Source organism: Maylandia zebra, linkage group LG3 (assembly GCF_041146795.1).
Source record: "Maylandia zebra isolate NMK-2024a linkage group LG3, Mzebra_GT3a, whole genome shotgun sequence".
NCBI classification, from domain to species: domain Eukaryota; kingdom Metazoa; phylum Chordata; class Actinopteri; order Cichliformes; family Cichlidae; genus Maylandia; species Maylandia zebra.
In genome coordinates, this window is record NC_135169.1 from 10,950,322 (window position 1) to 10,972,519 (window position 22,198).

Sequence of the window (22,198 nt, forward strand, 5' to 3'; positions counted from 1 at the left end):
CAAGGCCGTCACCTAGGCACCGTAAGAGATAAAGAATGTGAATGTTTAGGTTTTTACGACTAAGTGGAGGCCACTAGAGGCTATAAGAGGCTGAGTAACCCTCCACCATTTTGAGATTTGCTGTGACCCTCTTCATGCATGTCTCCCCATCCGGATGGTTTATGCTCATATAGTGTTGAATTGTATGGAATAAAATAATTGTTGATTGAGCATTTATACACTGAGTATTGTCCTTCCTTCAGCCCAAAGATTAAAAGAATTGGGAGATTTTAACAATGTCTTTAAGACATTCCTGCAGTTTAACTAATTGGTGTGTGTTATCTGGCTTCATGCACAGATAGAGCTGGGTGTCATCTACATAGCAGTGAAAATGTATGCTATGTCTTCTAATGATTCTGCCTAAGGGAAGCATGTATAATGTAAACAGAATTGGTCCTAGCACTGAACCCTGCTGAACTCCATAATTAACCTCAGTGTGTGAAGAGGACTCTCCATTTACATGCACAAACTGGAGTCTATTAGATAGATATGATACAAACCACTGCAGTGCAGTACCTGTAATACCTACAGCATGTTCTAATCGCTCTAATAGGATATTATGGTCAACAGTATCGAACGCTGCACTGAGGTCTAGCAGGACAAGCACAGAGATGAGTCCACTGTCAGAGGCCATAAGAAGATCATTTGTAACCTTCACTAAAGCTGTTTCTGTGCTGTGATGAGCTCTGAAACCTGACTGAAACTCTTCAAATAAACCTCTGCAGATGATCTGTTAGCTGTTTGACAACTACTCTTTCAAGGATGTTTGATATGAAAGGAAGGTTGGAGATTGGCCTATAATTAGCTAAGACTGCTGGGTCTAGGGAGGGCTTTTTAAGTAAAGGTTTAACTACAGCCAGCTTGAAGGCCTGTGGTACATAGCCGATTGTTAGAGATAGGTTGTTCATATTTAAGATTGAAGCATTAATTAATGGCATTAATTAATAATCAGTATTTAAGGTTTGACTCTCATCATCCACTGGAGCACAAACTGGGTGTCATCAGGACGCTACAACACAGAGCGAACACCATCCCCACTGACACAGCGGCCAGGGAGGCAGAAGAACAGCACATCAAGAAGGTCCTGAGTAAATGCGATTATCCCAGCTGGACTTTTGTCAAAGCTGGAAAGGCACCTAAAGAATGCTCCAGCCAATCCAAGAGAGAAGGACAACTGCTGCCTAAGCGAAAACCTGTAGTGATCCCATATGTGTCAAGAGTATCGGAACAGTTGAGACACATTTTTTCTAAACACCAGGTCTCTGTGGCTTTTAAACCCCAAAACATGCTGTGCCAAAAATTGCCAAGGATCGGGTCCCCCGACACAAACAGAGTAACATAGTATACACTGTTAAGTGCAGGAGGATTGGCAGCATTTATACATCGGGGAAACAAACAACTTCTAGCAAAGCGGATGGCACAACACAGAAGAACTACCTCGTCAGGCCAGGACTCTGCAGTCCATTTACACCTACGGGCCAATGGACACTCTTTCAAGGATGAGGATGTACACATCCTGGACAGGAGAGAACGCTGGTTTGAGCGCGGAGTCAAGGAGGCCATTTACGTGAAAAGGGAAAGACCATCTCTGAATTGAGGAGGGGCCTAAGGGTACATCTGTCGCCATCTTACAATGCTGTGATTGCAGCCATTCCCCAACTGTCTGTGAATAGGACTCATGGCCATTGATCAGTGGTCTTTGATCAGTGGGTTTTGGTCAATGGTCATGAGAATTTGCATAATTATGATCAAGTAACTGACCTCACAGCCCATTGTTCCTTCAGTGGGCTGGTTTCAGTCATTATGCAAATGTACTGTTTATAAGATTTGGGGAAACCTGCAGTCAGCTGAGACTGAAGAAGTCACTTGGATGAGTGTCGAAACGGTTCCCCCAAAAAACGCTACGTCCAGATGAACAAAATTAACTTTTGGATATTTGTGAAGAAGTTGATGAAGTCATTACTAGTTAACGTTAAAGGGATGGTTGGCTCAGTAGAGCTCTGACTTTTTGTCAGCCTGGCTACAGTGCTGAAGAGAAACCTGGGGTTGTTCTTATTTTCTTCAATCAGTGATGAATAGTAAGATGTTCTGGCTTTCAGAAAGACATCTACTTTGATAAAGTCTACTCTTCACCGCTGTGTAATCAATTATTGTAAATGTAAATGTTATCAGGAAATGATCAGACAGGAGAGGGTTTTCAGGAAACACTGTTAAATGTTCAGGTTCGATGCCATATGTTAAAACAAGATCTAGAGTGTGATTAAAGTGGTGGGTGGGTTCTTTTACATTTTGAGAGAAACCAATTGAGTCTAATAACAGATTAAATGCCATGTTGAGGCTGTCATTTTTAGCATCTACATGGATGTTAAAATCACCCACAATAATTATTTTATCTGAGCTCAGAACTAAATTAGATATAAAGTCTGAGAAATCAGACAGAAACTCTGTGTAAGGCCCAGGTGGACGATAGATGATAACAAGTAAGACTGGTTTCTGAGTTTCACAGCTGGGGTGGACAATGTTAAGCATCAGGCTTTCAAATGAATTAAAAGTCTGTCTTGGTCTTTCATTAATTAATAGGCTGGTGTGAAAAATTGCTGCCACACCTCCCCCTCGGCCTGTGCTTCGAGATTTCTGGTAGTTAGAATGGCTCGGGGGTGTTGATTCATTTAAACTAACATAATCATCCTGCTGCAACCAGGTTTCTGTAAGGCAGAGTAAATCAATTTGTTGATCAATTAATAAGTCATGTACTAACAGAGACTTGGAGGAGAGAGACCTAATATTTAATAATCCACATTTCACTGTTTTACTCTTTGGTTCAGATGTGGATACTGTCATGGTCCTGCGTCCATGACTTAGTGATTTTGTTATTATTCTCATTATTATTCATGGGCTGTTTGGGATGGTTTGTGTTTTGGGATTTTAGATACTGGGTTCTGGGTTTGTGCTCCCTCTATTGGTCCCTGGTGTTAGTGTTCCCCTGTCTCGTCAGGTTAATCAGGTCCAGCTGTGTCTCCCACCTGTGTGTGATTTACCAGTGTCTCTCTGTGTACTTATAGTGTGTGTTTGCCTCTGTTCCTCGTCGTTCCTCGTTAAATGAATCATCTGTGTTTATACTCTGTGAAATCCCCTGCGTGCTCTCCCTGCTGTTCTCCCTTCATGTTCAGGTTTGCTAATCCTTGGTGTAGTTTCTCCCAGTTTAGTTCATCCTTAGTTCTGTTTTGCCATTTGCCACTTTATGTTTGGTATTGTTAATAAATCACCCTCACGTCTAAATAAGTACTCCTTTCCACTCCTCACACGGCCACTGACCCGAACCGTGACAGATACTGTATTGTTCTTTCTTTGTGATTTTTTCTGTTTAAGTTGTTTATTGCTGGTTTGTAGTTTGTTTTTTGTCTGTTTGGGAGCTTACACAGTCTCTATGGAGGTGGGGGTTTTTTTTGGGGGGGGGGGGTAGCAGGAGGAGAGAAGCTGCAGAGAGGCGTGTAAGACTGCAGCTCTGCTTCCTGGTCCCAACTGTAATTCATTATTATCAGGAAGTCCTAAAAACTCCCTGAAAAGCCTTCAGCTGATCCAAAATGCTGCAGCAAGAGTCCTGACAGGGACTAGAAAGAGAGAGCAGATTTCTCCTGTTTTGGCCCATCTTATCTTAATGACCTTGTAGTACCATATCACCCTATTAGAGCACTTCGCTCTCGCTCTGCAGGCCTACTTGTTGTTCCTAGAGTATTTAAAAGTAGAATGGGAGGCAGAGCCTTCAGTTTTCAGGCCCCTCTTCTGTGGAACCAGCTTCCAGTTTGGATTCAGGAGACAGACACTATCTCTACTTTTAAGATTAGGCTTAAAACTTTCCTTTTTGCTAAAACATATAGTTAGGGCTGGACCAGGTGACCCTGAATCCTCCCTTAATTATGCTGCAATAGACATAGGCTGCCGGGGGATTCCCATGATGCATTGAGTTTTTCCTTTCCAGTCACCTTTCTCACTCACTATGTATTAACAGACCTCTCTGCATTGAATCATATCTGTTATTAACCTCTGTCTCTCTTCCACAGCATGTCTCATGTCTTTATCCTGTCTTCCTTCTCTCACCCCAACCAATCACAGCAGATGGCCCCGCCCCTCCCTGAGCCTGGTTCTGCCGGAGGTTTCTTCCTGTTAAAAGGGAGTTTTTCCTTCCCACTGTCGCCAAAGTGCTGCTCATAGGGGGTCATATGATTGTTGGGTTTTTCTCTGTATCTATGAAGCGCCTTGAGGCGACTTTTGTTGTGATTTGGAGCTATATAAATAAAATTGAAAATTGAAATTGAAATTGAACTCTGGATTGGATTATTAATTTCTCTGAAAAGAAATAGTTTTGAAAATTATTCAATTTCAAAAGAAAACGCAGAATCATGAATGATTGTCTTTCCTCATTTCTGTCATTCTGAATATTTAGTGACATTGATATCTCTGTAATACAACAGTGTATTATATGAAGGTTTCCTAATGCTGTTATTTCTCTCACTACGTGACATGATACTGTACCTTGATTCTCATTTTCCAGAAATGTGATCCTCACTTTCTGTTCAGCCACTGATGCAGTCAGCTCTCTGAGCACAGCATGGATGTCCTGTGGACAGGGTTGTTGGTTTGAAATCTGCTGGTCAAGAATTTCATTATCTGCCTCTGTCTGATTTGTGGAAACAGAGCAGACCAGAAGCAACAGCGAGAAAAACACCATGATCTCCATTCTGTCAGTGAAAACTCAACAGTATCTGTGTCATCTCCAAACCTGACTGACTTTTATATTACACAGTACAAAGGGGAGGTCACTGTATCGTACGATTCAGTAATCCTATGATAACTGAGGGCATAAGTAATTCTAGTAAATCAGTGACTAATGTAATCTTTATGACTTCAATACAGTTACTCGTTGTTTTCCTTGTAGTCTGCCAATGATTGTTAACTGACAGTAAATCAGGTCAACACGTGTTCATTGTAAATAAAACTGTTTAAATCATCTCTATGAAGGGATTTTTATTCAGAAGAAACTTTAAAAAATCTGGAAACTGTCATGGCCTGGGCTTAGGGACCCAGGGTTCATGTACTTTTGTGTTTTTATTTTTCTGTATATAGGGTTTTGGTTGTTGGCAGGTTGAATTTCTTCAGCTGTCTCAGGAAGTACATCCTCTGCTGGGCCTTCTTTATGACAGAGGTAATGGTGGGCTCCCACTTGAGGTCCTGGGTGATGGTGGTACCGAGGAAGTGGAATGAGTCCACAGTGGTAATGAGGGTGTCAGTCAGGATGATGGGGGGGGTCATCGTGTAGGACTGACTTATCCCCGTCCAAGATGCATCAGATAACGGTGGTGTCATCTGCAAATTTAATTAGCTTGACAGACTGGTGGGTGGAGGTGCAGCAGTTGGTGTACAGGGAGAAGAGCAGAGGAGAAAGAACACAGCCCTGAGGGGAGCCGGTGCTGATGGTCTGGGAGTCTGAGGCATTCTTCCCCAGTGTTTAGAATCATAGATTGCTTGGTATACATTGGATTTAGAGAGACTGTAGAGTTTGTGATTGCTTGCAACATTATAAAATGGCGGTTGCTAGGGGGTAAGAATACATATAGAAAAATAGTCTTGGAATATGAACAAAGGGCTGGGGTGCAGGGCAGGAGAACAGCCAACCCCCACCCCAGGATAGGAAGCCACAAGTACAAGCCTGGGGGAGGGCAGCCCCAGGGTGTACAATAGAGAGAGTAGTCTAAGGAGCTTGGAAAGAAAAGCGTCTGGACTTCTTTAAGTTGCTTGAAGACGTTTCACCTCTCATCCGAGAAGCTTCTTCAGTTCCAAGGGTCAATGGTGGAGAGTCCCAGATATAAAGAGAAAGAGATGTATTCTAAGACACTTCTTCAGCTTCGAATCAGAGAGGAGAAACACAGTTTTTACTTGCTGCAAGGGCGGTGACAGAAACACTCGCACGGAAGTGAGGGTTCCGAGACTCGCGCCCTGCCACTGCCCTGGTCTTTATTTATATACATCGGTGGGTGCATTTGTTCATTACATTGGGATGTGGATTCGTATATGTGTGTGTGTGTGTGTGTGAACGTTTTATTTATTTATTTATCCCCTTCAATATGAACGTTTTATTTGCTAACGACCGAGCGTTAACAAGAGCCATCCTGGTCCATCAGACCGGTGACAGCCATCCAGGGAACCGGTTTCAGTGGCCACAGATTCCGCGGATCCACCGCAGCGAAGACGAGGTGAGAGAAGGCAGGGACGCTGGATCAGCCGAGCCGACCACAGGTACCAGCCAGGTGCCAATAAGTTCCAGGAAGCGACGTGAGACGAAACGCCGGTGCAGAGGTCGGATTTCTGCTAGAGTGCATTGGAACCTGTTCTGTCTGTGCCAGATGAAAAAGCTAAATATGATTTCAGTTTAATTAACAGCCCGCTGCGTTTTCTCCCACGTTTAAAGCGCTTCTTCTTATGAGATGGGGTCGGGCTGTAATCCAGGTGATGCAAGACTCCAGATAGTAGCAGAGGTGGAAAAAAGTCCTGTCCATCAGCGCTAGTCCGAATATTTTATTTATTTATTTATTTTATTTTTTGTGTGTCCCGTTTGGATCTATAGCCATCAGAATTGTTGTCTTAAGGCCAAGAAAGATGCCAAGCGGATTTATTTTACCAAGTGGATCATCATGGCCTTGCCATATTGGTCCATTTGATTGACCTTTATTATAATTATGAATTTATTTTATTTTCGGTTGCTACAAATGGGACAGACATGACTGGGGGATAGGACAGGGAGAGAGAATGAAAGAAAGAGAGGGAGAGAAAGAAAACCAAAGGGGAGAAGAGACGGTGAGAAGGGGGGAAGAAAGAAAAAACAAACAAACATAAAAAACAAAACACCTGGATCACCTGTATGGAGAAAAAAAACAGAAGAGAAAGCAAACAACAAAGAGCAACATAATAAAAAAAACAGCACCATCACAATAAACTAGCTAGCAGTAGATATCAGTAGATACTAAATAATAAACGATATTGTGCAACACGCAAGATAGACAGCGCACAATGTGCTTTGAGGCAGCAGCCAAGAAAGCTGTAGCCGCGTCTGTGAACACCCGTGTGTACACCTGTGTGCATACCTGTGTGGATCAGCATGCTTGCATTCCAAAGGTTTCTCCATGTAACGATCTGCTAGGGAGTGTGGGGAGCCATAGCCCCGTCCCCCAGGGTATGAAGCAGGTATGGAGGAGATCCAGGCCCCAGATATACAGAGGCCCCAGAGTACAAGGACCCGAGGAGGACCACCAAAGGGGGGGAACCGTGCCACCCTCCTGGGAAGAGCTGAGTAGAGCCCCAAAGGAGAGGTCACCCCGCAGCTACGGAGCAGAGGCCAGAGGGGGTTGCAGTGGCGTGCCCGCGGGCTCTGCCAGCAGCCAGCTGTGCCAGAGAGGACCGAGCTTCAGGCCCAGAGGCCTAAAGGCATCCCACCCCCCGGAAGGAGCCCAGCCGGGCCCCGCCAATCAGCCACCAGGAGTGAGCCAGTACATACATGAGAGCCCAGCCCCAGACGACAAGGACCACCAACACACCAACGTCTGAGGGCATCAGCCACCGGCAGGGAGTGTGGTGAGGGGAGATAGGCCTCCGTACTTTAGAGGGCCTGAGATGTACCCAGAGAGGTTGAGTCTAAGACCCAACCTGACATATAGACACAGACAAACAGGCACACGTGGACACAGACGTGCATTCCCACCCCATATGCACAACCAAATACTCGGCACTCACCCAACGTGTAGACAGACACAAATAGACACTGCACAGACAGTCGCACTCCCCAAACATACTCTATATCCCAGGTCCAGGTACCCCCGCCCTCAGAGGGGCAAGCCGCACCTAGACCCAGGAGATGTAACCCTTCTCTCTGGGGTGGAGGCAAGCGGACCACCTCCTTATCTGCAGTAGCGGGGAGGCCCCGCATCCCAGACCCCAGTCTGACGACCAGCACCTCCTCCCAGCCCCCCAGCCCTGACGGCTAACAGAACCGGGGTGAGTGAAGACCTCAAACCTCCCTATGCCCGCTCATATGTAGTGTTGCTGTGTACTGTTCTAAAGTGCATTTAAAATCAGGAGAGCATGGTACTAGCTTCCTCTCAGAGAGCAGCACGGCTCCTCCCGAAAACCCTCAGTGTCTAAATGCATTTAAAATTGAGGGTAGGGCACCAGCGCCAGAGGTGGGTTGAAGTACACCGACCATCCTCTGGATGCTGTAAAACGTGCCCACCCCCAAGGCCCTATATGTATGTGTTATGGAAGAGTGTGAGTAATGTGGATGTCTAGGTTGCAGAATAAAATTGAGGCACAGGCGGCCAGAAGAGGACAGAGGGGGAGTGCCTCCCCTGCACCCTGGTGACATACCTGCACCCAAAGCCCTGCGTGTGTGGGTGGGTGTGGTCGAGAGAGGCAGCTGAGGATGGGGAGGGAAGAAAGGGAGGGGCTGCTTGGGGCCAGCTCCCCCTCTGACCCCAGTAGGCACCCCCACACTCTGGAACCCACCAGGGCAAGGGGGCCCAGGCCCATCCGGACCGGGGCCCGCAGCAGCAGCACCGCCCAGCCCCACAGAGTCCGGGGCAGCCCACCCAACTCCACCCCAGAGAAAACTACACCCACCCCATCATCCAATCATCTCCCAGACTACACAAGACAATAGACACCCAGGTTGAGTTCATTCTCCACCTCTCCTATATCTCTTCCCCCACCTGCAGAGTGAGCTCCTGTAATGAGGAGACCACCTGCAAAGATATAACAAATAAAGATAAAATTGAGGCACAGGCTAGTCCGAATATTTAACAGAGTTTCACGATCGTAGGTCAGTAGAGAGTCAGAGTGGTTCAATAAAAGTGACAAAAACACTAAAAACACGCAGAGCAAAAGTGGATCCGACAAATGAATCCAATAAATGAGGAGGTGAAGGCCTGCAGGCCGGGGTGGAGACAGAGGAGGTGATGTCACTAATGACTTCAGACCAGCTTTCACCTTATTAACATAGTTGTTTGGTCACGTTGTGTTGTAATGAGACACGTACAGTTTGTGTGTTTGTGATCAGTCTTGGTGTTGAGGATTTCTCATGTTCAGCTCCCAACCAACAAAGTTGGAGCTAAAACTCTTCCTGTAGCCACGTGTGCTTTGCATTCTGCAGCAAAGTTCTACAGATGTGCAAAGATCTGGGCGAGCAATGAGCTGTGACATCAACATGAACTTTCTGTTTCCTCCAAAAGTCCACAGCACTTCCTGTTGTTGCTCAGACGTGACTGAGAACTAGAATTGAATAGAACTCTTTGAAATGACTTAGCTTTAGCTGTATGCTAGCTACACTCTACAGTGACTTTCAGCTCAACTTCTTTTGTCACCAGGATGTTTCCCTCAAAGATGCTTGTAGGTGGATCTGACTGTGGCCAATCAACACCTGCGCCTTGCCGCCCTGATCAGATACCCAGCTGGGATGATGAGCTCGCCAAAGGAGAAGACTGAAAGCACTGACACGAGGAAGGAACGAGTCAGAGGACCAGCGAGTGTCAGCAGAACCACTGTTCAGGACGAGACCACAGACATCAGCCACAACTGACGGTGTACTTAGTGAAAACCTCAGACAGCAGAAACCAGAGGAAGAGGAGGAGCAAATAGAGCAGCCATGATGGAAGGACAGGTCTGTACCAGCAGCAGAAAGAGGAAGTGGCTCTATAGATATTTATAGTCAGTCCTCATGCATATGCTGTGCATATAGTAAGTGTCTGTCATGAAGGTGTCACGTGTGCATATCTGTGGTCAGTAAAGCTGATTGTGATTAATAGCTACACTACAGAGTGCCCACAGAGTTGTTGCATTGCTTGTTAGCCTTGTTTAGGGAGGGCTGGGTTTCTTTGGAGCCCCAATTCATTAAAGTTAGTTCAGCACCAAGTGAAAAGAATCCCTGAAGACTCAGCACAGAAAGTGTGGCACAGAAGTTTGCTTTGGAGACATGGACTGAGTTAGAAAACTAGCCAACATGATTTATAACGGACAGTCATCATTAATGATGGAGAACTGAAAGGACATGAAGGCTGCGCTGTGACACTTTGTGATAGCTGGAAACTTTAACTGTCATCAGAAAACATCAAATATTCTGGATCCTCTCTGCAGTGTCTCTTCTTTCCTCTGTGACTTCCATGGATTTTAGCTCAAAGATGTTTTTAAATGACCTCTGACCTCTGCAGTACTGACCTGTACAAAGAGCTGTCAGTCTCAGCTCTTCTCTCCCAGCACTGGTGGAGCAGGTGTAGTTGCTGCTGACAGCCATTGTTGGTTTTCTCAGAGACAGGCGGAGGTCTGAAGTGTTGAGAGCATCAGCTCTCATCGAGGTGCGCCGCTGTAACGCTGCTTTTGTCCTCTGAGATCACCAGGTATGAAATCCGAGTACTGACAGGGCAGCAGGGCAGATCTTTCCCCCTCATTCACTTCCATGAGCACAGCCAAGGCATGCTGGGAAACTGAGGACACACCCACAGATGTAGAAATGTCCTGCATGCTGTGGGTTTGTCTCAGAGTCCTCACAGGTGACAAATTAGCTGCAGAAACCCAAGCCAGGTGTCTGACTACTGACACATGGACTCTTCCCATCCAGAGGGAGGATTTAGTCGCACCTTATAATAACTACACAATAGTGAGCATTAGTATGTAGTTTATTAATGGAACCAGACCCAAACTGTTCCTGTTATACCTGACTTTCAGGACCTCCAAGTCTGCACTTATGTTTATTATCAGTTGGAGCCCCTCCTCATTCTTCTTCTTTGGTGCAACCCTGTGAATTTTGGGGTACCCCTTTGGCCCCTCCCCTTTTCTACAATTCCCCTGTGGGAGAGGTCGGTGTCATTTCTTTCCCAACACTGTACAACACACATATAATGTATATTTAGCCACCCTGATGTTTCTGATTGTGTTTTTAGTTCAATTATTGTCATCATTGTGTCTTTGCTAGATGCTGTAAATGTGTAGTACGTGTGTGCCACAGATGTGTTACAGGCACAGTCTATGCTAGCATGAATAGATCATTCTTGCTAGCTTGGAAGTTGTGGTGGGTGGAGCTAACCTTCTTCCCTACTGTTTGCATTTGGTTGTGGGAGCTGCAGCGAGCAAGTTAATGACTTGGAGCTCTTTGTTTCTTTGACCTTTCATTGTCAGACACAACGTAGGAACACGCCGGTTACATTAAGACAGATTTAAACGATCTGGATCAATAAGTTCAGAACATCATCAGTGACAGCAGTTTTATATGTCTAAAGTATGACATCACAGACAGAGCAGTTATTTAGGAGCTGTTATGGTTGTAAATTATAGGTTTATTACTTAGAAAATGATTAATGAAGTATTTAGATAATAATAATGTTTCAGATGATTAACATACAGTATAATTCTGGTTCTATAAATGTTATGAATTTGATTTCTCTGAGGTTTCATAAATACTCATCTCTGACTGTAATTTCTGGTAACTGAGGCACTAGTCGTTATTGTTAGTTAGTGCTTTTGTCTGATCTCAACGAAGGAGACGATTATTCAGACTTTCAGGAGGTTTTAGATGAAACTGAAAGGCCCACAGAACCAAACACGTCTCAGCTGTGATCACACCAGAAACAGACAAACACAAAGTGATCAAACACATACCAAAGCCTACACTGCCATCTAGTGACAGAAACTAGTACTGCTAGACAACCAGGCTGCTTTAAAGCAGGTGATATTTAGGTTGAAAAATAAGAAATAAGTTGATAATAAACATTTTACAAAATCTTTTGGCAGCTGACATCTGGAAGTGAGCTGTTCTTTGGTGGTAATCAACAGTTTGTTCTTGTTGGTAATTATGTAATGAAAGGTAGCAGGAAAAGTCACACACACACACACACACACACACACACACACACACACACGTGGCTGACAACAACAACTACAGACACGTCTGTGACTGCGACGAACACCTGAGTGTAAGACGAGGACTGAATATGATACAGTAACAGTCAAATATGAATGTGGGTAACAGAGCATGATCATGTATTATACATATATCAGAAATATGTGACATTTACCAGCATGTCAAATCTATCTGAACATGAAACCAGTGTTAAAACCATTTCAGTCTCAGTCAGTGTTAGCTAACAACATCAAGTGTCTTCATGTGACTGTTGTCTAATGTTCAAATGTAGATAACACCACCTGCACCACCCTGTTCCACAGCACAGCCCTCTCATGTAGGCTTGGCTGCAGCACATATTAGCAGCTGCAGTGACATCAGCTTTCTGTGCAGCACTAGACAGGAGATCCCGCTCCATAGTGTCATCACATCTACAGACTGTTACATGTTGTCACCTGGTAATAAGAAGCTGCACACAGCTCCAAGATTAGCAGGCTGAAGGAAAAACAAATGAAAGTTACAGTAAACTAAATGCATAAAACATGTGTTGCATTACAGATATTTCTATATTTAAGGTGGGATGGGCTCATCCACCCACTCTCACACCATCATATCACCATCCTGGGTTAGTGTCTTGGTCTCAGGGCACAACATCAGCACAGTCTTGGCTTGGCTGAGGTAGCTGAGTGGTTCTTGTTGTCCCTGACAGCTGCAGGGACAGTGCCATCAGCCATGCAGCAGCACAATGACTGCTCAAAGTCAGTGTGGCTCAGTCTACTCTAAACATTCTCCTAAAGTGGCTGCAAGCTGGCTGTACATGCACTGTGTCCAATACTCCCAGTATGTGCACCTGCAGATGATATCCACAGAGCTCTGAGTGTCACAGAGTGGGCCTGTGCTCAGCTCACTCTGCCCCATTGAGTTCTACTTACAGAGTTTTACAAGTGTGAGGAAAGTTATATATACAAGTTGGTGGCTGATAAGTTCTTGTAGTGACACCTGACCCCGTGGTTCTTATTAGTTAATAGTAGCTTAGAGCATCTGCATCAATCATAAAAGCACCAAGTTTGTGGGTCTCTGCAAGTAAGTCCCTGTAATGTTGACCAAGCCTTAGATACTAGAAACATCTGTCATCACCAGCAGATGAAGCTGCCCTTAAAGCAGGATCTCACTTTAAACCTGACAAAAGAATTTGCTGTTAGCATACTATGGTTATATGTCTCCCTCTCCTGTCTCTCACCTGTCTGCCTGGGCGGAGCTCAGCTGGGCTCCGCCCTTGGCCCACGCACCTGCCGTGAATCTACCTGATGACCTGGACTCCTGGGCAATTTAAGCTGAGGCTCAGAAGGCTTCTTCGCTGGGTCGTGGACTTACTCTCGTCAGCACAGCCCGATAAACCCTGTTTGTTGTGTGATGACTCTGTTTATACTCACCGCAGTTCTCTTGTGCTCAGGTTCTCGCACTCGTCCGTGACCCCGATCTGTTTCCCTGGTGGCGTGGAGTGAGTGTGCTGAAAACAAATACGAGAGGAGCGAGTGAGCGGAGCATGTGTTGGACTTTGTCCCTTTCCCCCTGGACCATTGCACATCCTGCCCTGTACACGTGGGGTTTGGTAAATAAATGTACGACTGCCGTTCTAGTTCAGCTGCTCTGCGCCTGTGACAGGTGCAGTTATTATATAACATTTTATTATTGTGTTGTATTATCATCCATTCACCTCTACTTTTCTTGCATTGCATCACATAGTCAGCATAAATATGTTTTTTATTGAATGATGAAAGTCGGATGGATTTAATGACCCTTGTTGAGAGAGGTGGGACAGAGAGAGGCAGAAGCCCCCCCCCCCCCCCCCCCCCCCCCCCCCCCCCCTCACCTCTTATTGGCTCTGAGAGAAATAGAAAGGTATCAACATTTAGGCTGTTGTGTTTACAATGATATGAAGTGCTATTAGTAAATCATCTTCATTCTGAATCAGAAGTTTAATGAATATGTTGAATGAGGATAATTGACATGACTTAAATGTGTAGATGTTGTGTGTAGATGTGCCTCAGCTTTGCCCTTGAGAGATTAGTGTGTGTGTGGCTGCAGGAATGTTGGAAGATAAGAAATGTGCCAGAACTCCATCCTGATAAAAGACAGGATATTAAGAGTTAACAACAGAGTCATAATTCATATGTGATTGTGCTGATAGTTAATCCTGCTTAACTGACTGAAACTGTTTAGAACACAATCAGGTACAAGTTTAACCAAAGCAACGAATAAGAAAATCTGTTAATAACTCTGTAGGCCCCACACTGGGAGTCTGTGTGGAAAGGATGGAGGAGCAACTAATCTAACATTAACATGGAAATCAAATAAATTATACTGAATATATTTTTACTGGGAAGAAAGTTTTCCTGTGTATTTGAATCAAAAAGACATGATGTGGATGTTCATGTGAAAATGAGCTGATGGTGAATCTAACTGAAGATGAACTGCATGGGTTGAGTGATGCTTCATAAAGTGAAGTATATTCATATGCACCCAGATGTTCATAATGGAATTTTCTATGTTAAGAAGAAAAGAAGAAAATGAAATGAAGTGATTTTGAAGGCTAAAGTCAGACACAGAGAGGATGAACGTTTATGGTTAGTTGCTCGAGTTCTTGCGATGAGCAGGAGACGTCATCTGAAGACTCGTCCCGTGAGTCCACAGTTTGACAGAAATTCATAGAAATTCTATCAGGATAAGATAGAAGATCTTTATTGTCACTGTTACCAGAACAATGAGTAGTTTGGCATCTCTCCATTGGCAGCTTGTATCTGTTTACATTCAGATTCTTAGGATAATAGAAGAAGATAAATAAGAACAAGAACAAGTTTCAGAGGTACCTACACAGGGAATGTGTGTAACGCACAATAAATGACATATCTAAACAAAAGGATCTGCACGTACAGAAACAAATCTATAGATATATGTGCAGGTACAGTGTAAAGACGAGGATCAGTTCAGTATAAGGTGCTGTGTGATTGGTGGGATTGCACATTGAGTAAGCTGTAGGAATGCTGGTTGCTGCTGTAGAAGAATACAGTTCTATAAATAGAGGTACGAATTCTACTGTAATGAATACTAGTTATAAATAAATATAGTGCAAGTGTCCATGAGTGTTAACTGTTTGTCTTTGACCTGTTGGACCTGTAGAGTTTACCAGAGGGAAGGTGGGAAAGTGAGTGTCCAGGGTGCGAGGGCTCCTTGATGATGATGCTGGCTTCCTGCTGAAGTCTGCCAGTACAGATGTCTGTGTGGGGGGTCAGTGAGGTGCCGATTGCCCGCTCTGCTGCCCTCACCTGCAGTTTCCTCTTGTCCTCCACAGTGCAGCAGTTGAAGCAGAGTGTGCAGCAGGAGGTCAGAAGGCTCTCGATGGTGGAGCAGTAGAAATTAATTAGCAGGCTTTGGGGCTTGACATTGCTTCCTGAGGAAGTGCAGCCTTTGTTGTGCTTTCCCTACCTGGTGGGAGATGTTTGTGGACCAGGTGAGGTCGGCCGAGATGTGGACTCCGAGGAACTTGAAGCTCTCCACCCTTTCTACCTCCTCCATCAATGTAGAGGGTGGAGTGCTCAGATGGCTTTGTTCTGCTGAAGTCGATTATCATGTCCTTGGTCTTGGCTGTGTTCAGATGCAGGTTGTTGTCGTCACACCATCGCTTCAGATGCTGAACCTCCTCTCTGTAGCTGAATCATCGCTGTTGTCCATCAGTCCTATGATGGTGGTGTCATCAGCACATTTATAATGGTGTTACTGGTGTGGACTGGAGAACAGTCATGGGTGAAAAGTGAGTATGAGAGGGCACTGAGGACACATGTTCAGAGTGAGGGTGGAGGAGGTGTGGCTCCCATCCTGACGTTCTGGGGTGTGTTGCTCAGGAAGTCCAGTATCCAGCTGCACAGTGAGCTGCTGGGTCCTAAGTTGCTGAGTTTATTAACCAGTTTGTAGGCTTGAACTGTGTTGAAGGCAGAGGTAAAGTCCACAAACAGCATTCTCACGTACGTGTTTCCTACTGTCCAGATGTGTGAGGGTTGTGTGAAGAGCTGTAATTATGGCGTCCTCTGTCCACCTGTTGGCCTTCTACAGACTGTAGCAGGTTGAAGTTGGTGGTGAAAACCTCTGCTAGTTGGTCTGCACATGCTTTAAGCTCTCCACCGGCTGCACCGTCAGCACCAGCTGCTTTCCTCGCATAGACTCAGTGTGGCTCTGACCTGATGCTGCTCCAGCTGGATGGGGGCGTCGTCCCTCTCTGTAACGCAGGATAGGTGTTGGTGTCACTGTTTTGTTGGTCATGAAGAACTGCTTTATGGTGTCAGGTGAGGTGATGTGGGGGGAGTTTGTTTGTGTGCGATTGTCCTTGTAGCAGTGAGTGTCTTGATCCCCACCACATGTTTCTGGAGTTGTTTGTGTTAAAGTGTTCCTCGATGCGCTGTTTGAATCTGCGTTTGGATTCTTTGATGCCTTTAGATTAGACGCCTCTTTGTAGGTTTGTTGGTCTCCTGATATGAAGGCGCTGCTCTCAGTAGAGCTTGCACCTCACTGTTGAGCCATGGCTTCTGCTTTGGGAACACTTTCACAGTCTTTGTTGTTGCTACACTCTCAGTGCAGATGTTGATGTATGAGGGTACAGATGTGTGGCCCTCCAAGTCTCCTTCTCATTTATTTCCCTTTCCTTGTACAACTGTTAGTTCATGCTGGTTTAAATGAGTCCTAAACTCCATTGTATGTGACATTAAACATCTTAAATGTAACTTTCTGTAGCAAAGAAAGCTGCAGGAGCCCAGGTTTCATCTTCACACACATCAGGAGCAGCTGCTCCATCACAAACACCACAGAAGAAGAACAACACTGGATCAGATTTAATGTAACCGGCTGTTTTTATCTGGATTTATCTGACAGGGACAGAGTTCATGTTCATGGACATCAGGATAAAAACAGAAGATGGAAACCTGCAGATTTGAGCTGCTCATGTGTCGTCCCTGGGCAGGTCACATGACTCCATCCAACACACAAAGACACACAGACACACAAGAAAAGCCAGAGAAACAAAGACAAATCCAAACAATCCATCATACTGAGTCAAAGTGATCACAGGTCTGCTTTGTTGGAGCCTTCAAAGTGTCACATGTGGACTGTTCCTTTATTACTACCACTGAAGGCCACGCCTCTCTGGTCATGTGATCATGTGGTTTGTAGGAACGCTCCTCTTCCTCAGAGGATCTACCTGTGCTTCCTCTCCTCCACCTGTTACAGTGAGGGAACGTCCTCCATGATGGAGGAGCTGCTGGAAAGTGCTGAGAGTTTCCTCCAGAGTGAGACCTCTGACACAGTTCAGAGGATCTACGGCAGCAGAGACCTTCATGAGACTAAAAGTCTCAAACACACAACAACAACATCACACTGACTCCAGTCTGACATCACTGATCAATAATCAGACAGATCAAACTGATTGATAAGCTATCACAACCACAACAACTGTGAAAATAGTTGGATGGACGTTGCTGCTCAGTCACAGCTGCCTGGTCAATGTTTTTCATTAGCAATTTAGCAAAGTTGATGATGGTGATGAGTGTCTGTGTGAGTGAAAGAGACAGATTTTGTGTTATAACCAGAGATGGGCAGTAACGCGTTAGTTACTGTAATCCAATTACTTTTTTCAAGTAACGCGTAAAGTAAGGGATTACTATTGCAAAAACGGTAATTAGATTACCGTTACTTTCCCGTAGGAACGCTGCGTTACTGCGTTACTAAAACCGTGATTTTTTTGCGAGAGTGTCTCATGACGTAAGCGAGTGCGACGTTCGTGACAACAGCTGTGTGCAGATCAACAATGGATCATATATCGAGTGCAGAGAGAGTATGAGCGTGCAGCGTTTAAAGTGTGGAAGTACTGACCTTACTTTGAGTTTGATTCCATAAAAAGTGACAAAAACATTAGTGTCCGCTGTGCGTGGGAAGAAAACTTCTTTTTACAGCGAAAAAAACCCCTAAACTTCAAAGCAAGCACCGAGTAGCTACGACGTAATGGGAAACTCACAGAGAAACTCACGGATTCTTCAACTGACCGCTGCACACCTGCACCAGGGTAAACCTCCGCCTACCCCACTCCTGCTTTACAGGTGAAAATAGAGCAACAGGACCGCTGAGTCTGTGACTTTATTTATGTTCTGCTGTGTTTTACTTGCATCTATTTGAAAGAGTGAGTGTAAACACAAAAAATATTTTATTTTATGAGCTGGAATGTGCAGAAAATAGGTTTAAATGTTAAACTAATTTATTCAAGTCAGAGAATGTTGCAGATAATTAAATGTTTGCTTGATGCATAAAGTTAAAAGATTAAAACTAATAAAACAAGTTTTAAAAAGAGACTTTTCCATTTGATTACATTTTGTATGATGGATTATGTAGAAAAAGTAGAATTGGACTGAAAGATCTATCGCTTTATCACCTATTCAGGTTGTAAATCATGTTTTTAAAAAGTAACTAAGTAATTAATTACTTTTGAAAATAAGTAAAATAAGTAAACACAGTCATTATCAGGGTGTTGTTTTTCGGCTCCAGCCTCGAGACCGCCGCTGGCGCCAAAGGGGTATCCACATGAAGTGATGGTGCTTTTTACTTTAGTGCGAACAGCTCATATGAATTTCAAAGCAGTTCTACAGTCCAACACTGGTCTCTCAATCTCCCGTTGGAGAGTCGCGAGCTTCGCCATACTTGCGTTCTGTGATGTTGTCATTTCTTGTGCTCAAGGAGCCAATTTCTGAGAACTCACGGCAGTGTGCCTCCCCGAGATGTCATCCAATTTGTGCTCAGAGATGTTATTCCGAGCTAGCCCTTCCGAGATGTATCCAGTCTGCAGTCAGAGATCTTATTCTGAGTATTTTCAGCTGCTCTGCTCCCAGGCTGTGGAACTCTCTGCCCCCTGAAATAAGAAATATTGGTTCTCTCCCCCAGTTTAAATCCCAACTCAAAACTCATCTGTTCAAATCTGCATACTCACTGTGAATCCACTGTTTGTTCATTTTATCTTGTGCTTTAATTTTATTGTTCTTATTCTGCCATTGTTTTACTAAGTCTTTTATCCTATTGTAAAGTGTCCTTGGGTGACTTGAAAGGCGCTCATAAATAAAATTTATTATTATTATTATTATTGTCATGCAACCTGGAGAGTTATCTATCAGCAGTAGACATTTAATTATATTAGTAACATTTAATAATAAGTGTATGTTCAGTTTCCGTGCTTTAGTTGCTGAGAGATATTGACGTGTTCATGAGTGTACGCTGATCATCATTGCATGTGTGTGTGTTAGGAGAAAGGTTAATTGTATGTGTGTTCAGTGGAGCTGCAGATTTGGCAAAGCCTCTCTCTCCCCTAGCTCCTTTTTTTTCCCCCAAAAAGGCATCTCCTTAAAAGGTGCCTTTCTTTTGCGGCTCTCTGCTTATGTGAGTGTATTTCGTTTTACCTTTTGTTTCACTGCTTCGGACACTTTCTCAACCTCCACGAGTCAGTTAAGCCCAAATTTCGAACCAGTTTTCATGTAGTTTCATAGCCTTCCTCTCTCCTCCATGGTCGCCTCTAATTCTCTAATCGCTGCTGTCCCCAGCTGCTGAGCCTTGGAGTGGATACTGTTACGCTGAAGCCGTGTTTTGTCTTCAGAGAGAGGTTGATTATCTTCGAGGCCTGTTTTTCAGAATAAGATGTACATGGAGATGAAGCTGTGAAATTTTCATCCAAAACATGGCCTGGTTATGGTTCCAGTTATGTTAATCTATCATTTTGCTCCAGCCGCTGTGCTCGTGGTGGGGGTTGATCCAGGTTCGTGTCACCTGTACTAACACACTAAGACATTTATTTAATATCATTGTCATCACTGCTCAATAACACTTTCATTCTGATTTATCTATCCACATTTTAACACGTCTCTTTCATCATTCATTCTAGTCACATCAGCTGATTTTCTTCAGGCTGCCTGCACACTCTCACTTCCTGTTCTACACACACACACAGCGCTTCTTACACACACACACACACTCTTCACATCACTGCGTTCCTCAGTTTTCTACACCCCAGTTTGTCCTTTTAACCCCCTCTTTTTCGCATTTCCTTTTGATCCTAATTTAAATATTCCCATGCCTTCTTTTTCCAATTCCTCCTGTTCTTCTTTAATTCTTCTTTAAATTTTGTGCAATTGTCATAATGATTTTACTTAATGATACTCTTTCCCTTTGGTATTTTCAGCATTTCTTTTACTTCCCTTTTTGCCTCTTCACCCTCTGTTTTTGGCACTTTTCCCCAAGCAGTCACAGAGACTGCCTCTCCTAGCTTCTCCATTTCTTTAGTGGCTGTCTTCCACCCAGAGCCACTATCTCCCCTTCCTCTCTCACCTTCACGGCCCACTGCCTTCTCCTCTCCTATGTGACATGGTGGCTTTCACATTCCACTCCACACACACACACACACACAACCTTTGATAGAAGTAACTAGTGTGTGTGTGTGTGTGTGTGGGGGGGGGGGGGGGGGGGGGGGGGGGGTCAAGATGTGACCCTGTGAAGACTCCCCAAAGCTGGTGCCAGGAGTCTAGCGGTCCATCTAAACATAAGGCTCTTAGCCCAAAGCTGACACAGCTACGTTTATCCTACCATAAAACAATAAGAGCAGGTACGACCTCTCCCATGCTCCCAGGATGTGGGTGTGAATGCCAGAACACTCTGGAATGCACACAAAGTCTTTGCAGACAACTAAGGATCAACCCTCTACCAACATGACATTGATTATAAAACTCTAAGCATATATGAGTAGATATTTCTAAGCATGAATGACAATCAACAATACAAATCTAACAGATCCTGGTGTTATTTGTCTCTCAGAAACAGTTCATAACTTCAACTCATCCATGTGACCTAAAAGGTAAACCTGTTTCTCCATCACAGCTCTGATGGTTCAGTAAGGACATCTCCTGGTTTCATCTTCATGTTTCCCTCTCAACAGATAGAGGGAGAAGAAGATGCAGATGTGCAGCGTAAAGACACAGGAATAACTCCAGCTTTGTGTCTTTTTCATTGTAGCTGAAGTCCGGGACAAACTGCGTTCCTTTTCAGCTCAATACGAAACGCGTAATATTTTCTCTGAATACGAGATGATTCCTTTTGTACTGGACGGTAAAAAGGCCAGCCTCCACCACTTGCTAATGTTACTAAATCTGTGGAAGCTCTGCCACAGCCACCACCAAACAATTTTACACATCTGCTAACCAGAACGCTGTTTACTCGCATGTGACATCATTCCCAGGTCTGTGTTCCGATTTCCAAGGTAAGTCGAATGCAACACACGAAGTAACGAATAACGAGCCAATCTAAATCCCAGTAAGGATCAACGCGTTCCTGATTTTGGCATAATAACTAGTTACCGTGCTCGTTACCACAATAACGTAGTTACTGTAACGCGTTACTTAATAACGCATTAGTCCCAACACTGCTTTTAACAATACTAGAATGCCAGACATCAAGCTGTAGTTCTTAATGAACGTCTCCTGCTCTGTGCTATTCTAGGGTGGTTTGGGGGTCCTCAATTCTCAGGTTACCAGCCTAGGACCCCAGACGCTGCTGGTCCGCCGCTGCGTCCAGCCATCGGTGGGGGAACCAACCCCAGGACAAAATTTGTCCCGTTAGACCTGCAGTTCTTAACAAAAGTCTCTTGCTCTAGTGCCCAGACACTGGAAGAATTTTGCATGAGTGCCGTTTAAATTAGCGAACAGATGAATTAGGGTTCATCCAACATGCACACTTGGATGTAACAGGTGGTGCTTACCTTTAAGATTCTGTTAGACCTGTCCTCTGTTCGCCTCGTTTCACGACCCCATGATTACGATCTAATTCGTGTCTCTCAGCCATTTTGGATCCGGGTCACAGGCACCAATTATCGACCCCAATTCCTTTGTCCTCAGGCTTTTCAGAGAAGATGCAAACTCAGTGTAATCAAAACATATGCAATCACTTTATTCAATACAGTCTTCTTCAGTAACACCTTCAGGAAGGGAGATGTGCACAGCGTGAAAGCCTTCTGCAGATCTACTGCATTACTGACAGGATGAGAGTGATATACTCTGCACCCCCACTCCTCACGGATACAACAGGAGACGACCTTCAGGTCATCATCTAGCAGCACAAACATGAGCTACATTCTCTGAAAAGTCTGCACTA

The 22,198-nt window shown here is 44.5% G+C and overlaps 1 protein-coding gene across 1 annotated transcript in view; it reads right to left on the reverse strand.

The window, feature by feature from the left end:
• The window catches only part of LOC143416660 (uncharacterized), a 28,123-nt gene extending 12,573 nt beyond the window's left edge, over positions 1-15,550 (reverse strand). Inside the window, exons 1-4 of the mRNA XM_076882109.1 lie at positions 15,461-15,550; positions 15,162-15,369; positions 13,408-13,568; positions 4,573-4,657 (exon numbers count right to left, since the gene is read on the reverse strand). Of these exons, the coding sequence (XP_076738224.1) occupies positions 4,573-4,657; positions 13,408-13,568; positions 15,162-15,369; positions 15,461-15,550 (544 nt within the window). The remainder of the gene's footprint in view (positions 1-4,572; positions 4,658-13,407; positions 13,569-15,161; positions 15,370-15,460) is intronic.
• Between the last annotated feature and the right edge of the window lie 6,648 nt (positions 15,551-22,198).